The sequence below is a fragment of the Vicia villosa genome, linkage group LG1, assembly GCF_029867415.1.
Source record: "Vicia villosa cultivar HV-30 ecotype Madison, WI linkage group LG1, Vvil1.0, whole genome shotgun sequence".
NCBI classification, from domain to species: Eukaryota; Viridiplantae; Streptophyta; class Magnoliopsida; order Fabales; family Fabaceae; genus Vicia; species Vicia villosa.
In genome coordinates this window covers 5,569,222-5,580,871 of record NC_081180.1, presented here as the reverse complement: position 1 = coordinate 5,580,871, position 11,650 = coordinate 5,569,222, and the positions used below count along the sequence as shown (strand labels likewise).

General features: G+C 31.6%; 2 protein-coding genes across 3 annotated transcripts; both read right to left on the bottom strand.

Moving 5' to 3' along the window:
- Nucleotides 1-704: 704 nt before the first annotated feature.
- On the bottom strand, nucleotides 705-2,625 carry LOC131600133 (uncharacterized). Its single transcript, XM_058872354.1, has 5 exons — nucleotides 2,186-2,625; nucleotides 2,062-2,098; nucleotides 1,567-1,803; nucleotides 1,432-1,479; nucleotides 705-1,235 (listed from the first exon to the last, which is right to left on the bottom strand). Exons 1-5 carry the CDS (start codon nucleotides 2,479-2,481, stop codon nucleotides 975-977), a joined length of 879 nt encoding a protein of 292 aa, XP_058728337.1. The 5' UTR covers nucleotides 2,482-2,625; the 3' UTR covers nucleotides 705-974.
- Nucleotides 2,626-5,709: 3,084 nt separating this feature from the next.
- Nucleotides 5,710-9,013, bottom strand: LOC131627194 (uncharacterized). 2 transcript variants are annotated; one of them, XM_058898036.1, is made up of 9 exons: nucleotides 8,856-9,013; nucleotides 8,718-8,768; nucleotides 8,573-8,594; nucleotides 8,275-8,389; nucleotides 8,058-8,090; nucleotides 7,477-7,602; nucleotides 6,671-6,777; nucleotides 6,512-6,589; nucleotides 5,710-6,337 (listed from the first exon to the last, which is right to left on the bottom strand). In XM_058898036.1, the coding sequence occupies exons 1-9, from the start codon at nucleotides 8,979-8,981 to the stop codon at nucleotides 5,979-5,981; spliced, it is 1,017 nt and encodes a 338-aa protein (XP_058754019.1). In that variant the 5' UTR covers nucleotides 8,982-9,013; the 3' UTR covers nucleotides 5,710-5,978. The 2 variants fall into 2 exon arrangements, with proteins under 2 accessions (XP_058754019.1, XP_058754026.1); XM_058898043.1 differs by lacking the exons at nucleotides 8,573-8,594; nucleotides 8,718-8,768; nucleotides 8,856-9,013 and having other exon boundaries at nucleotides 7,477-7,655; nucleotides 8,275-8,360.
- Nucleotides 9,014-11,650: the final 2,637 nt, after the last annotated feature.

Below are 11,650 nucleotides of genomic sequence, written 5' to 3'. Positions count from 1 at the left end.
ACAAGTTTCTCGTAACGCTAACATTTATTATGACTAAATAAAATGGTTGGATTCTTGACTGTCATAAACAAGCATACAATGCTTCAACTTGTGATGAAGAGGTTTCAAATTGTCCATGTTCTTTAATAAGTATACCCGGTTCAAAACCGAGTCAGTGAATGTAACTTACATCATTCAAGTTTATGCTCTTTATGCATACCTCTTTTGGAAGGAATTCCTTTTTTCTTAGATCCCATCAAGTTTATGTTAAATTTATATTTTCCTGGCTTCAATAATCTTCAAGTAGTTTTAAACTGATAAGTTATATGAATCATTACATTGATATGTAGCATTGATTCTTTAACTGGAGAGGATGAAAGCAAGGGCTGCAGGTGCAAGACTCCTTGATGGTTTTGTTTTTTTATTGGAGTCTCACATTGATTATTTAACAAATAAGATTAATGTTTATAAAGTTCATTTATACCAAGAACATTAACTTAATTAAAAAAATTAATTTATTTTTTAGAAAATAAATAATTAACTTAATTAATTTATTTAGAAAAGAATGCATGATAGAAGATTTTGGTTTACCATATGGAATGTTTGGCGAAGAAGGATTATGCAACTTGAGAATGCATGAATAAAGCTAGTGAGAAGCTTTATGCATAACTAATTCTACTCGAGAACAAACAACCAAACATCTCAAAATCAACTCTAGATGCTTCAAACATGAAACCTAAGCTTGGACATGCAGTAAATTAATTAGTCCATGTAGTTATGCAATGATCCAATTTACATCTATACATAAGCAAAAACAACTTTACCATAATTCTGAACCATGTACACTATAAATTATAATTAACCAGGCAAACAAAACACCATTGAGGAGTTCTACACCTAAATAAAGCTATCACTATCTCAACAGAACTTGGATCGAAACCCCCCATCAATTTTTCTGATAAACTCATTGGCTGCAAAACCTTCACAAGATTAACCTATTTTTTAACAAATCCTAAGCATTTGTTATGTTTGGTTTCAGTAATACTAGGACTTTGAGGGACTTGTTTGCTTGACTGGCAAGTGAGTGAGATTTTCTCCATCGCGTTAATAAACTTGCGTAAGTACCTGATGTACTCGGGGAAAGTTTCAAGGTTGCAATGGCCTCCACCTTTAACCCACAACGGATTGTATTTTTGCTTCGAGAGTTCCCACAATCGCTTTCCGTGAGAACAGTCGACAATTTCATCTTCTGTTCCCTGTCAATGATAATACATTAGCAGAAACAAAATTAACATAATTCTACACATTCCATTAAGCAAATATCAAAGTCAATCGCGATGTTTTCTGCAGAGTCCATGAATAAACTAAGCACGTGGACAAAAGCCTAAAAAAATAAATGCAATAGCATAAACTGATTTCATACATAGTACATAGACGGAAAAACATACTTACATGTATAACGAACACCGGACAGTTTACATACCGAATTTTGTCTATATTCTGAAATGACATAGTAAACTTCTGTTACAACAAATCTCAGTGTTAAAGATTACGGCTAAGCTACAAGAACTGCGAAGTAAAACTTACTTTAAATATGTCAAACCAAAATGTAACTTTGACAGGATACAAGACTCTTAATCCTGAAAGAATAGCACTGTGAAGTACAACACCTCTCAATTTCGGTAACTTGGAAGCCAAGTGTAGTGTCGGTCCACTTCCAACCGATTGACCATACAAAATCAAATCTTCTTGCTTAAATCCATATCCATTCTTCAACAAATCAAATACAGCCTCTATGTCGTAATATGTATTGAACTCAGACGGCTATCACAGTTTAAGAGAACAGAATCAATCATACACATAAACAAAACCTTATCATATTGTTGAAAATTTGAAATGAATAATGTTCTATAACACCAGACACCAGACACCTCTGGAAAAAACGTGTCTATACCGGTGTCGGATACAACACCGATACCACACTTGACCATATCAGTGTCGTGTCTGGTATATGTGTTTGTGCTTGATAGTATTTGTAAACAAACAACAAAAGAACAAAAGGTAAAAAAGCTAGTAACTTACCTTACCTGTGGAACGTCCATATCCAGAATAATCATAGCTGCAAACATAACAGAAACAGAAAGAAGCAATAAATAACAAGAATGCAAAGATAAGAAGAAAAAGGGTTTGAAGAAAAAATAGAAACCTTATGATATTGACACGAAGATGAGCTCTAAGCTCAATGAAGAGATCAACCATCTGACCCAAATCAGCAGCATTACCATGAGAGTACAACAAAGTAAACCTCGCAAAAGGGTGTTTCCAGAATGTCGCAACAATCTTGTTACCAACTTTGGTATCTAGAATATGAACGTCAACGCTTTTATCATTGGAACCGGAAAACACCATGACACCGTCGTTGTTCTTGATAACTTCGTACGTCGGTGGCTCCGGCGGGAAAAACGCGAATTTCGCAGCCACCGGTCCCGTGACATTGCCCATTGACAGAAGGAAAAAAACCCGGTTCAGAAATGGAAAAAAGTTTGTTTTTTTTTTTTTTATTTCAACATGAAACAGAACATTGTTTCTGGGTGTTGGAAAATTTCTTCCTCGGTACGATGATGGAAAATTTGTTTCTGGTACGATGATGTTGTGTTGTTACGTTGATATTTAAATTAAATTAGTGAAAAATGAAAAGAAAAAGAAATAAAAGATTTTTTTGGAATTGAGTTGGAAAGATAGAAAGGTGAAAATAGATCCGAAGGAAACGGGAGAAGATGTTGTTACAATTACCATTCATTCCTATTTTCTCTCACCTTTTCGTTCTTTTCATAACGTAATGTAAAATCATTCAATGGGGAACTTTATGATATTGATTATAAACTTTTTTTTTGCTTTTTTAAGATTGGAAAGATACAATATTATATACCACCTCACTAAAAATACTATATAAAACTTTATCCATAAGTACCACCTCAAAAGGCAATTTTAGATTCTTAGGATAAATATTTTTGGAAAATAAAAATTGAATCTCAATGCCTATATTATTATATTAATTCTACTATGCTCAATATAAATTCATATTTGATTAATTTTATTATATATTTTTATAATAATATAAATTAGTTGAAATCAAGATCTGAAATAGCAGATAAACGGACAACAAATTACGCTACTATTAATGATATGAATTGAGTTTGTTTTTGTCAAAAAAAATATTACGCTATTATTCTTTTTAATGAAAAAACTTGAATCCTCTTAAAAATTACATTTACGGCGTAGATGACTCATTATTGTTATGCATAAAAAAAAAATGATTAACAATAAAGTAATTTTACATTGATATATGATTAGAGTTAGATTTGACTTTTAATTAAGTGGGAAGACACTATTTGTATTATTTTTTATTATACTTTTGAGTTTTTGTTATTTTTCATTTTTGTTATTTTTCTTTTTTTAATTTTGTAAATTTATTTTTTTATTCAATAATAAAGAACAATTTTATAAAATATTTTTATAATTTAAGTTTTTCATACAATAATTATTATATTTTTAATACATACAAAAGTATTAAAACAATTTATGATTAAAAATAAATTGAAGGTATCATTTTATAAATGGATCTCTTTCAAACTTACAAAATATTTTAATTTAGGGATCCTTTTATCATTTTTTTGCCTCAAATTATTGATTTAATTAAAATATCAATAAAATATTTATTACTTTTTTATTTATTTATTTTAACTCATTCAACTACTTCATTATCTACTATAGTAAATTTATTTTAATAAATTACATAATTTTATCATTAAAATCAATATACTAATTGTTACTACCTTGTAAAACTTATAGAAATCATTTAATATAAGAATAAATGAACGATCGGAGAAAAATAACCAGCAATCTCTTTCATTTTGTATTTAGTGAAATAAATACAATAATTATATTAGGGATGGCAGACCCGCATCTGCGGGACCCACCCGCACCCGAACCCGTTGTCATCCCTAAATTATACATGATAAAGTATGTAGGTGTAGTTTAGTAAAATCAACGCAATTAATCTCAAATTAAATGAAACGTGTAAAAAGATTAAGATAGGGTAATTTCTATGATAAAAAGTAAGTTATATTAGGAAGAAAGTGTTAGGTGAGGAAAAATATTAATAAAAGGTAAGTTGTATTATAAAAATTTCATAAAAGGTAAGTTGTATTATAAAAAATTAATAAAACGGAAGTTGTATTATAAAATAATAAGCTAAATAAGATCACTTTTTCAAAAATAAAATAACATGTAATTTAGAAAAGGAGAAGAAAATATTGTTAATAATAAGAATGGTTGTTAAATGATTAATTTTTGGTTTCATACATGCATGCACGTCTTAAACATGTCCTATCATTATTCTCGGTCAAGAACTAGATGGAACATATTTGGTCAAAGCTTTCAGAAAATGTTCTAAGAAAGAAAATGTCAGAACATAGATAACATTTCATCTTTTCTTTTTAACAAAATTAAAATTACTTAGGTCATGTTTGGCTTGGAACATCTGTATCAATTTTTAAATGTGCAGAATTAATTTTGATATATTGAATTATTTTTTAATAAAATTAATTTTGTCCTCAAATATAATTTTATCATAAAATTATTTTATATATATTTAATTAAATATAAATTACTCTAATGTAAATTTATTTAAATTTGTTCATTAAAATTAGTTTTTATCTTCACATAGAGATTAAACAACCTCCGTAAAAAATAATATCTATAGAACAATATTTTTTAATATAAAAAACTTAATGTAAAAGTTAATTATAATATCAAATGTACTAAAAAGAATTAACGTAAAAATAAGATAAGAATTTTTTATATTATTATTAAATGTGTCATTTAAATGTTATTACTAATACTGGAGTTAAAGATCACTTTTGGTGAGTTGACTTTCCGAGTTTCATGAGAGCCTCATGAAGTGATTATAGACATAAGTATAGAATATTCATCAAATATTTTTATATTGTATTAAAAAGTTCTCGAATTTTACATTGCTTAAAAATAAAATTTTAAAAATATTTTATATAGTGCGACACCTTTCACTTTAAAAGTCAATTTAATCAATTTTATAAGAATCAACTCTAACTCTAAGACACTATCGCATCTTATTGATGGACTATGAGTTGTCTAATGTGTAGTATATCCAAACACTAAATCTAATAAAGTGTTGTATTAAGACCTCAAATTTTATATTGGTTAGAGATAGAATATGAAATTGGTATTTGTTGTCACATTCACCACACTATTCTAAAATAGTGCTCCAAATTGTTACACTAAATTAGTACTAACAACTTTTAGCAAGACCAGGAACCAGTGTCAATGGCATTGGTTACCAAGAAGAGGTTGGGAATGCTTTTCCTTTGTAAATTTTTGTGTGTTATGAAATGGCTGTAAAGGAACAGAATGAGTCAAAAGTAGGGTCATAGACCACTTGGAATTCGGTGCACCAAACATTCAGAAGACAGGAGAAAAAAGACAGTGCCTAGTAGTACTAATGTTACTCCAATCTTTTATAGAATGGCAGGCTTTAAAAAGGTGTGAAGGAATGGTGCTTGAGTGATAGTATTTGTGTAACATGTCATATGCTAATTGCATGTCTATCAAATAGGAAATGGGTCATTTCATTTACTTGAGTGGATCATTGCCATAATTTACCAACTGAAGAAGAAAAAAAAAGATGATAAGTTCACCAAAAGAAAATCATCACAAATTTGGTTAACCTTCAATGTCATGATCATCTTTAGCCTTTGTCAGCCTTCAATGTCATGGTTATCTTTAGCCTTTACTTTGGAATATCTCAAAGTTATGGGAAACATTTAATGGACCAGATAGGATCACAAAGAACACAACCAACTGCAATTGTCATTTGGGTCCATACAAAAGCAAATGTGAAAATGATCTAGACCATGTGATTGAAGCAGGAATCTAAACATAGAAGATGGGGATCTTGACTCTTAACTGCGCTCAAATAATACATATTCTTCTATTAATGTGGTCCTATCTTCAACAACTGCTACCCAACTTTCTGCAATCTTGGTAACTCTTCCTTCTGAAAGCTCAACTAAAGTAAAGGCTCTTGCTGTACCTTTTACCTCAGGACTTTCATTGTCTAAGCTTCTCTTGTTGCCGTCATCCAAACTTTTGACCCTTGGAACAATGGCCCCATTCAAATATATCGTGTTGTCAGCCCCAATAACAATCATTTTCCTAAAACCATTGCCATGTGCAAGCTCTTTGTGCATGTGACCGAACACAACTAATGGGATAGATACCTCATTGCTCTCTTTTAGCAAGGATATTGCGAGTGCTACATCTGCCATACAAACATAATAAACTAGGTTAAAATCAGAATCACATTTCTGCATAATTTGCATCATCTCTATCACACTTGCATCTTATGGTACCTGTCCACCAAAAACAGAAAATGACTAGGAAAATCACTACTAGAATTCAACATGCGAGCTCTGGTGCACATATTAATTATTACCTGGGTCACCATGATCACCACCGGCACCCTTTATTTCCCAATCTTTACCACATATATCATTCAAACCAGAACCAAGGCCTGCACAAAGAAAATTCAGGAATCATTTTGGTATTTGGCGGGACAAGCTAGAACTGCCAGAGAGGAGATTCTGTCATGCACCTGTGGGTCCATTATGTGCGAGTAATATTAGAAAATGATTCTCTGGTGTACCAAGAGCAGCTTTTTGGATTCTCTTGGCACTCTCATCCATGTCTTTAACTCCATATCTAAGGAAAAAAATTCAAATTTAATATTGATTTTGGGCTACAATGGCAAATTCAGTACTGGTAAAAAAAACCATATAACATTATCTTCTTAACAAGTAAAAAAGACCATCAAACTTTACTTTTACTGTTACTTATAAGCCTTATGAAAATAGTGGAAATTAAAATCAGGAAATTCAAGGAGCTGCTAGATATGCGAAATATATTAGAAACATAACTAGATAACGTAATGGTCCCTTCATTCAAGTTTTACAAATGTGCTATTTTATATTGTCTAAAAAATTGATCACTTTATATTGATTTTTATGTTAAGTAGAAGTTTATTTTGCTTACAGTTATAAAAATCACTTTTTTAACACTCTTATCTATTTCACTCATTAGAATCAGATTATATCTCAGCAGATACTCAAACTCACATTCCATTATAATCAGAATTCAAATTCAAAAAAAAAAACAAAAGCTTAAGGAAACAGTTTGAAAATCCTTAAAAGAGATTGTTTTAATATAAATATTTTAAAGCAAACTAGCCCTGTTGGAAAAATTGTGCAACCCACTTTCCAAGTGACCACATGATTAATGCAAATAAGTAAACTCAACTCTCTTGATGAGATAAGAAGTAAATGTTGGAATCTTAAAATATTAAATAGACATTTGAGCCGTTAGAGAAAAAAATGTTTACAATTGCTTTTATACAGTACACACCTTGCAGACAGCAGCTTTTTTCGATGTAACGAGGAACCCCCAGAAGAAAATGGCCGTCCTCCAACAACACTTACTTTTATTAGAGGTAAATCTAAACGTTGATAAGCCACGTGCTCCTTGCCAAGGCTGAGCTTTACAGTAATACATTCATTTATCATTAATTTTTCTAGGTAATAATCCTATAAAAACAAAGGATTATAAATGAACTTTTCAGTAAATTGAGAAAGGTGTCAATTAGGCTTTTAAGTAATTTAATTTCCTCAGGATTTGATAACTTCTCTACAGTTGAGAATTTTTGTTTCACAGTTAATAAGTCAGCATTGAGATCTTAGAATCTTTTCCAAACCTCCGATGGGCAAGGAATTAGAAAAACTGGTCCATTATATATGCATATCAGCTATTGATTGTGACAAAAAATGCTCTCATCAGGAATGTACTATTAGAACAACAACAATAAAATCCTTTACCAACTATGCAAGGCATCAAGATTGTAATCATAAGGTAAGAAATTAAAATATACAAAGTGACATTAATAAATTAGATAAGAAACTCCTAGAATGAATTAAATGTTTAGAGCTTACCATTCAAGCTGAAGCTGAACTTTATCCTTCTCACTAACATTTAAATCAAAGTGTTAGTCTAAAATTGGACTATAAATCAGCACTTGCAACTAAGATTAAAAGAGCAGAAAACAAACTTCAAATGATACGTAGTTAATATATGGAAAATCCTGCATTTCAGAAGCTTTCCACCACACACACTTGCAAAATGATTCCAGGACAAACATGTAAAATTCACCTTTCAGAAAACTTCTTAGTAAACCAGGAGTCATGGTTTCCTAATATAACTGCTTTAGCAAATTCAACATTTGCAACACTTCGAACGACTTCAAGATTTTCTTCACCAAAATCACCTAACAAAATTCAATTTAAGATAACTGAAAAGGGATGTAAACTATCATTGATATAATATAGGAACTATGAAGCATGGACACCGGAAATATGACACTGACACGTCGACATCAGTAACAATTTGAAAAAAAATGAATAAATTGCCATAGTGCGATAGGTTGAGTAGCAGTAACAATGAAACTTGCCTGTAAAGAGCACCAAATCTGGCTGCACTGCAATAAAAGTCCCAAATCCAGATTAGTTTAATTGATCAGATATATATGAAGAATTGAATCAAATCGAATGCGTATGATGAAATCATAATAGGTGAATAATAGGGAAGAAAATAACCTGGAGGAATTGAAGTGCCTTGGAATCTTGTTCAAAGTTCCAGTAATCATGCTTTACAAGATTAACAAGTTTTCAGTGAATATCATGATTTTAAGCGTATTGAAATGTAAAGAGAGTTAGTTAGTTAGTTGGTTTTACCACGTCGCCGACGATGACAATTCGAACAGAAGATGCCGCCATTGAAGAGCGATAAAGGTTACGTTTCAACCTCGAGCAACCGTTTGACGAAAAAATGGAAGGCGCGTGAAAACACGTACTCAACATAAGATATGAGTTCTTCAACTCACTACCGTCTAAAACACAAAGTTAATTTTAAATTAAAAATAAAGTTTGTTAAAGATTAAAAAAATTTGAAATAGAAATATATTTTTAAAAAATTATGATATCGTAATAGAATTTAAATAAAAATAAATTTAATAATTCTTAAATTATTTAAGTTATAATTTGAGAAGTAATTCATATTTAGTGTTTCAATGGCTATCGAGAATAGGGCACATTATTGTTGACTTAATATTTTTCATCTTTTAAATAAATCATTTGTAATGAAATTTTCAACAACAAACGACCTATTTCCATAAACAAGATAATTTATGTTACTTAAACGACGACAACAACAACTAAGGTATAATATCGGTTATTCCTAATCTGAAAACAAAAAAAAAAGTCTTTTTGTAAAAGTTGTGCAAAATGAATGTCAAATCTCCACCAGTCAGCTACCAATCCCTATCGTGAAAGGAGATAGATTAGCCATTGTCATTCTTGAGGAAGAACACCTTTAGGACTTGAAAATCGCAAACATAACTTACATAGGAGAATCATTTGGCCAAAGGGTGTCATACCCCTCATTGTGGTTAACCTTCCCACGAAGCTTGAAACTCAGTGGAAATCAATTAGAAAATGGGGTATAACATCATTGTGAAAGGAATTTTATGTGGAAATCAATTAGGAAATGGGGTATAACATCTTGATGGCTTTGGTGAATTCTTCTACCAAATTTATTGGAAGATTATTGAAAAGGAAGTATGCAAGGATGTTTTTCAATTTTCAATACAAGATGGATTATTCCTAATTACAATGCCAACACTGTCATTCTTATTCCTTAAACTAATAATATTGATCAATGGATCAATTTAGGCCCATAACACTAGCTAACTTCAAATTCAAAATTATAACTAAGATTCTTGCAGATAGACTGGCTACCCTTATGCCTAACTTGATCTCTAAGGAACAAAGAGGCTTCATTAAGGGGAGACACATTAGAGATTGCATTTGTTTGGCCTCTAAAGCAACAAACCCTCTTCACAACAAAGCCAATTGTGGTAGTATTGCTATGAAAGTGGATATTTTCAAGGCTTTTGATACTTTAAGTTGAGATTTCATAGATTTCACTCTTAAGAAATATGGCTTCAGTGATAGATTTTACAGCTGGTCAATGTTAATCTATCTTATGCTCAGCTCTTTGTAGCCATCAATGGAGACCTAAAAGGTTACTTTAAGTGCAATAAGGGTGTTAAGCAAGGTGACAGTTTGTCTCCCCTTTTGTTATGTCTGGTTGAAGATGTCCTCAGCAAGAACATTTATAAGCTTGTGGATGATGGAGACCTTCAGCTTATAAAGGGAACGAGAAACTTCAAGACTCCTTCTCGTGCCATTTATGCAGGTGATATCTTCATCTTTTGCACAAGTAACATTTTAAACATCCAAGCCCTCACCAAGATTCTTACCTCTTACTCTATAGCCTCTAGTCATGTCTTTAGCACTACTAAATCAACAATCTATAGTAATTATCTATTTGCTGGTAAGATGAATATGTTGTCCAGCATGATTGGTTTTTCCATTGAAACTTTGCCATGTTTCTACCTGGGTGTGCCTATCTTCAAAGGCAAAGTCAAGGCCTCTTACTTGCATTCTATTTTTGATAAAATTATCTCTAAACTATCTTCTTAGAAATGCTCCCTGCTTTCTATGGTTGGAAGAGTTATGTTAATGAAGTCTGTTATACAAAGCACGATTATGCACTACATCACTATATATCCCTGGTTTGTTTCTCTTCTCAAAGATATAGAAAAAGATATAGAAAGGGCCTCTGGAAATTTTATTTGGAGTGGTAATGTCACCACTAGGAAAATGGTGATGGTATCTTAGAAAAAACTTTGTTCTCCCTATGCTAATGTGGGCCTTGGAATTAGATATCTCATTTCCTTAAATGAAGCAACTAACTTGAAGCTAAGTCGAAACATGCTTGTTAGTGAGAAACCTTGGGCTGAGATTCTTAAAGCTAGAACCATAAGAGCTTTTGGAAGCATAAAGTACCACATATACCCATACATATGGCCTAGAGTCAAATCTAAGTCGAGTTTTATGAATAGTTAATGCAATTGGATTTTGGGTAAAGTGAATTTCATTAAATTTTGGTTGGATAATTGATGTGGCCAACCTCTTCATCTGGAAATTAGCTTGAAGTTTCTTGAATCCCGAGGCATCAACCCCTATAGCAAAGTATTTGATTTCATTGTGGATGGTCAATGGAATTTGCCTCCAAATTGGATATACATGTTTCCTTTTCTACTAGTTAGGATAACCCGGGTTGGTTTAGATAGCAATGATGCGGAAGAGCCTCATGAAGCTTCAGGCAACCCATGCTTGAAAGAGGCTTACTTATTCAAAACTATCCCCTCTGCTAGGTTGATTTGAACAATTCTTATTTGGAACAAGGACGTCCATCCCTCTAGAGCAATGATTGTCTAAAAACTTTTGTTTAGAAAGCTTCCCACTAATGATCAACTTATGGCTATAAGTTGCAATATGGCTTCTGTTTGTTCCCTTTGCAGGTATAGGTATAAAAACTTAGAGCATTTGCTCTTCTCTTTCAACTTTGCAAGGCGCCTTTGGAATGGGTTATGCATAACCTTAAACTTAAACCATTCTCCTGC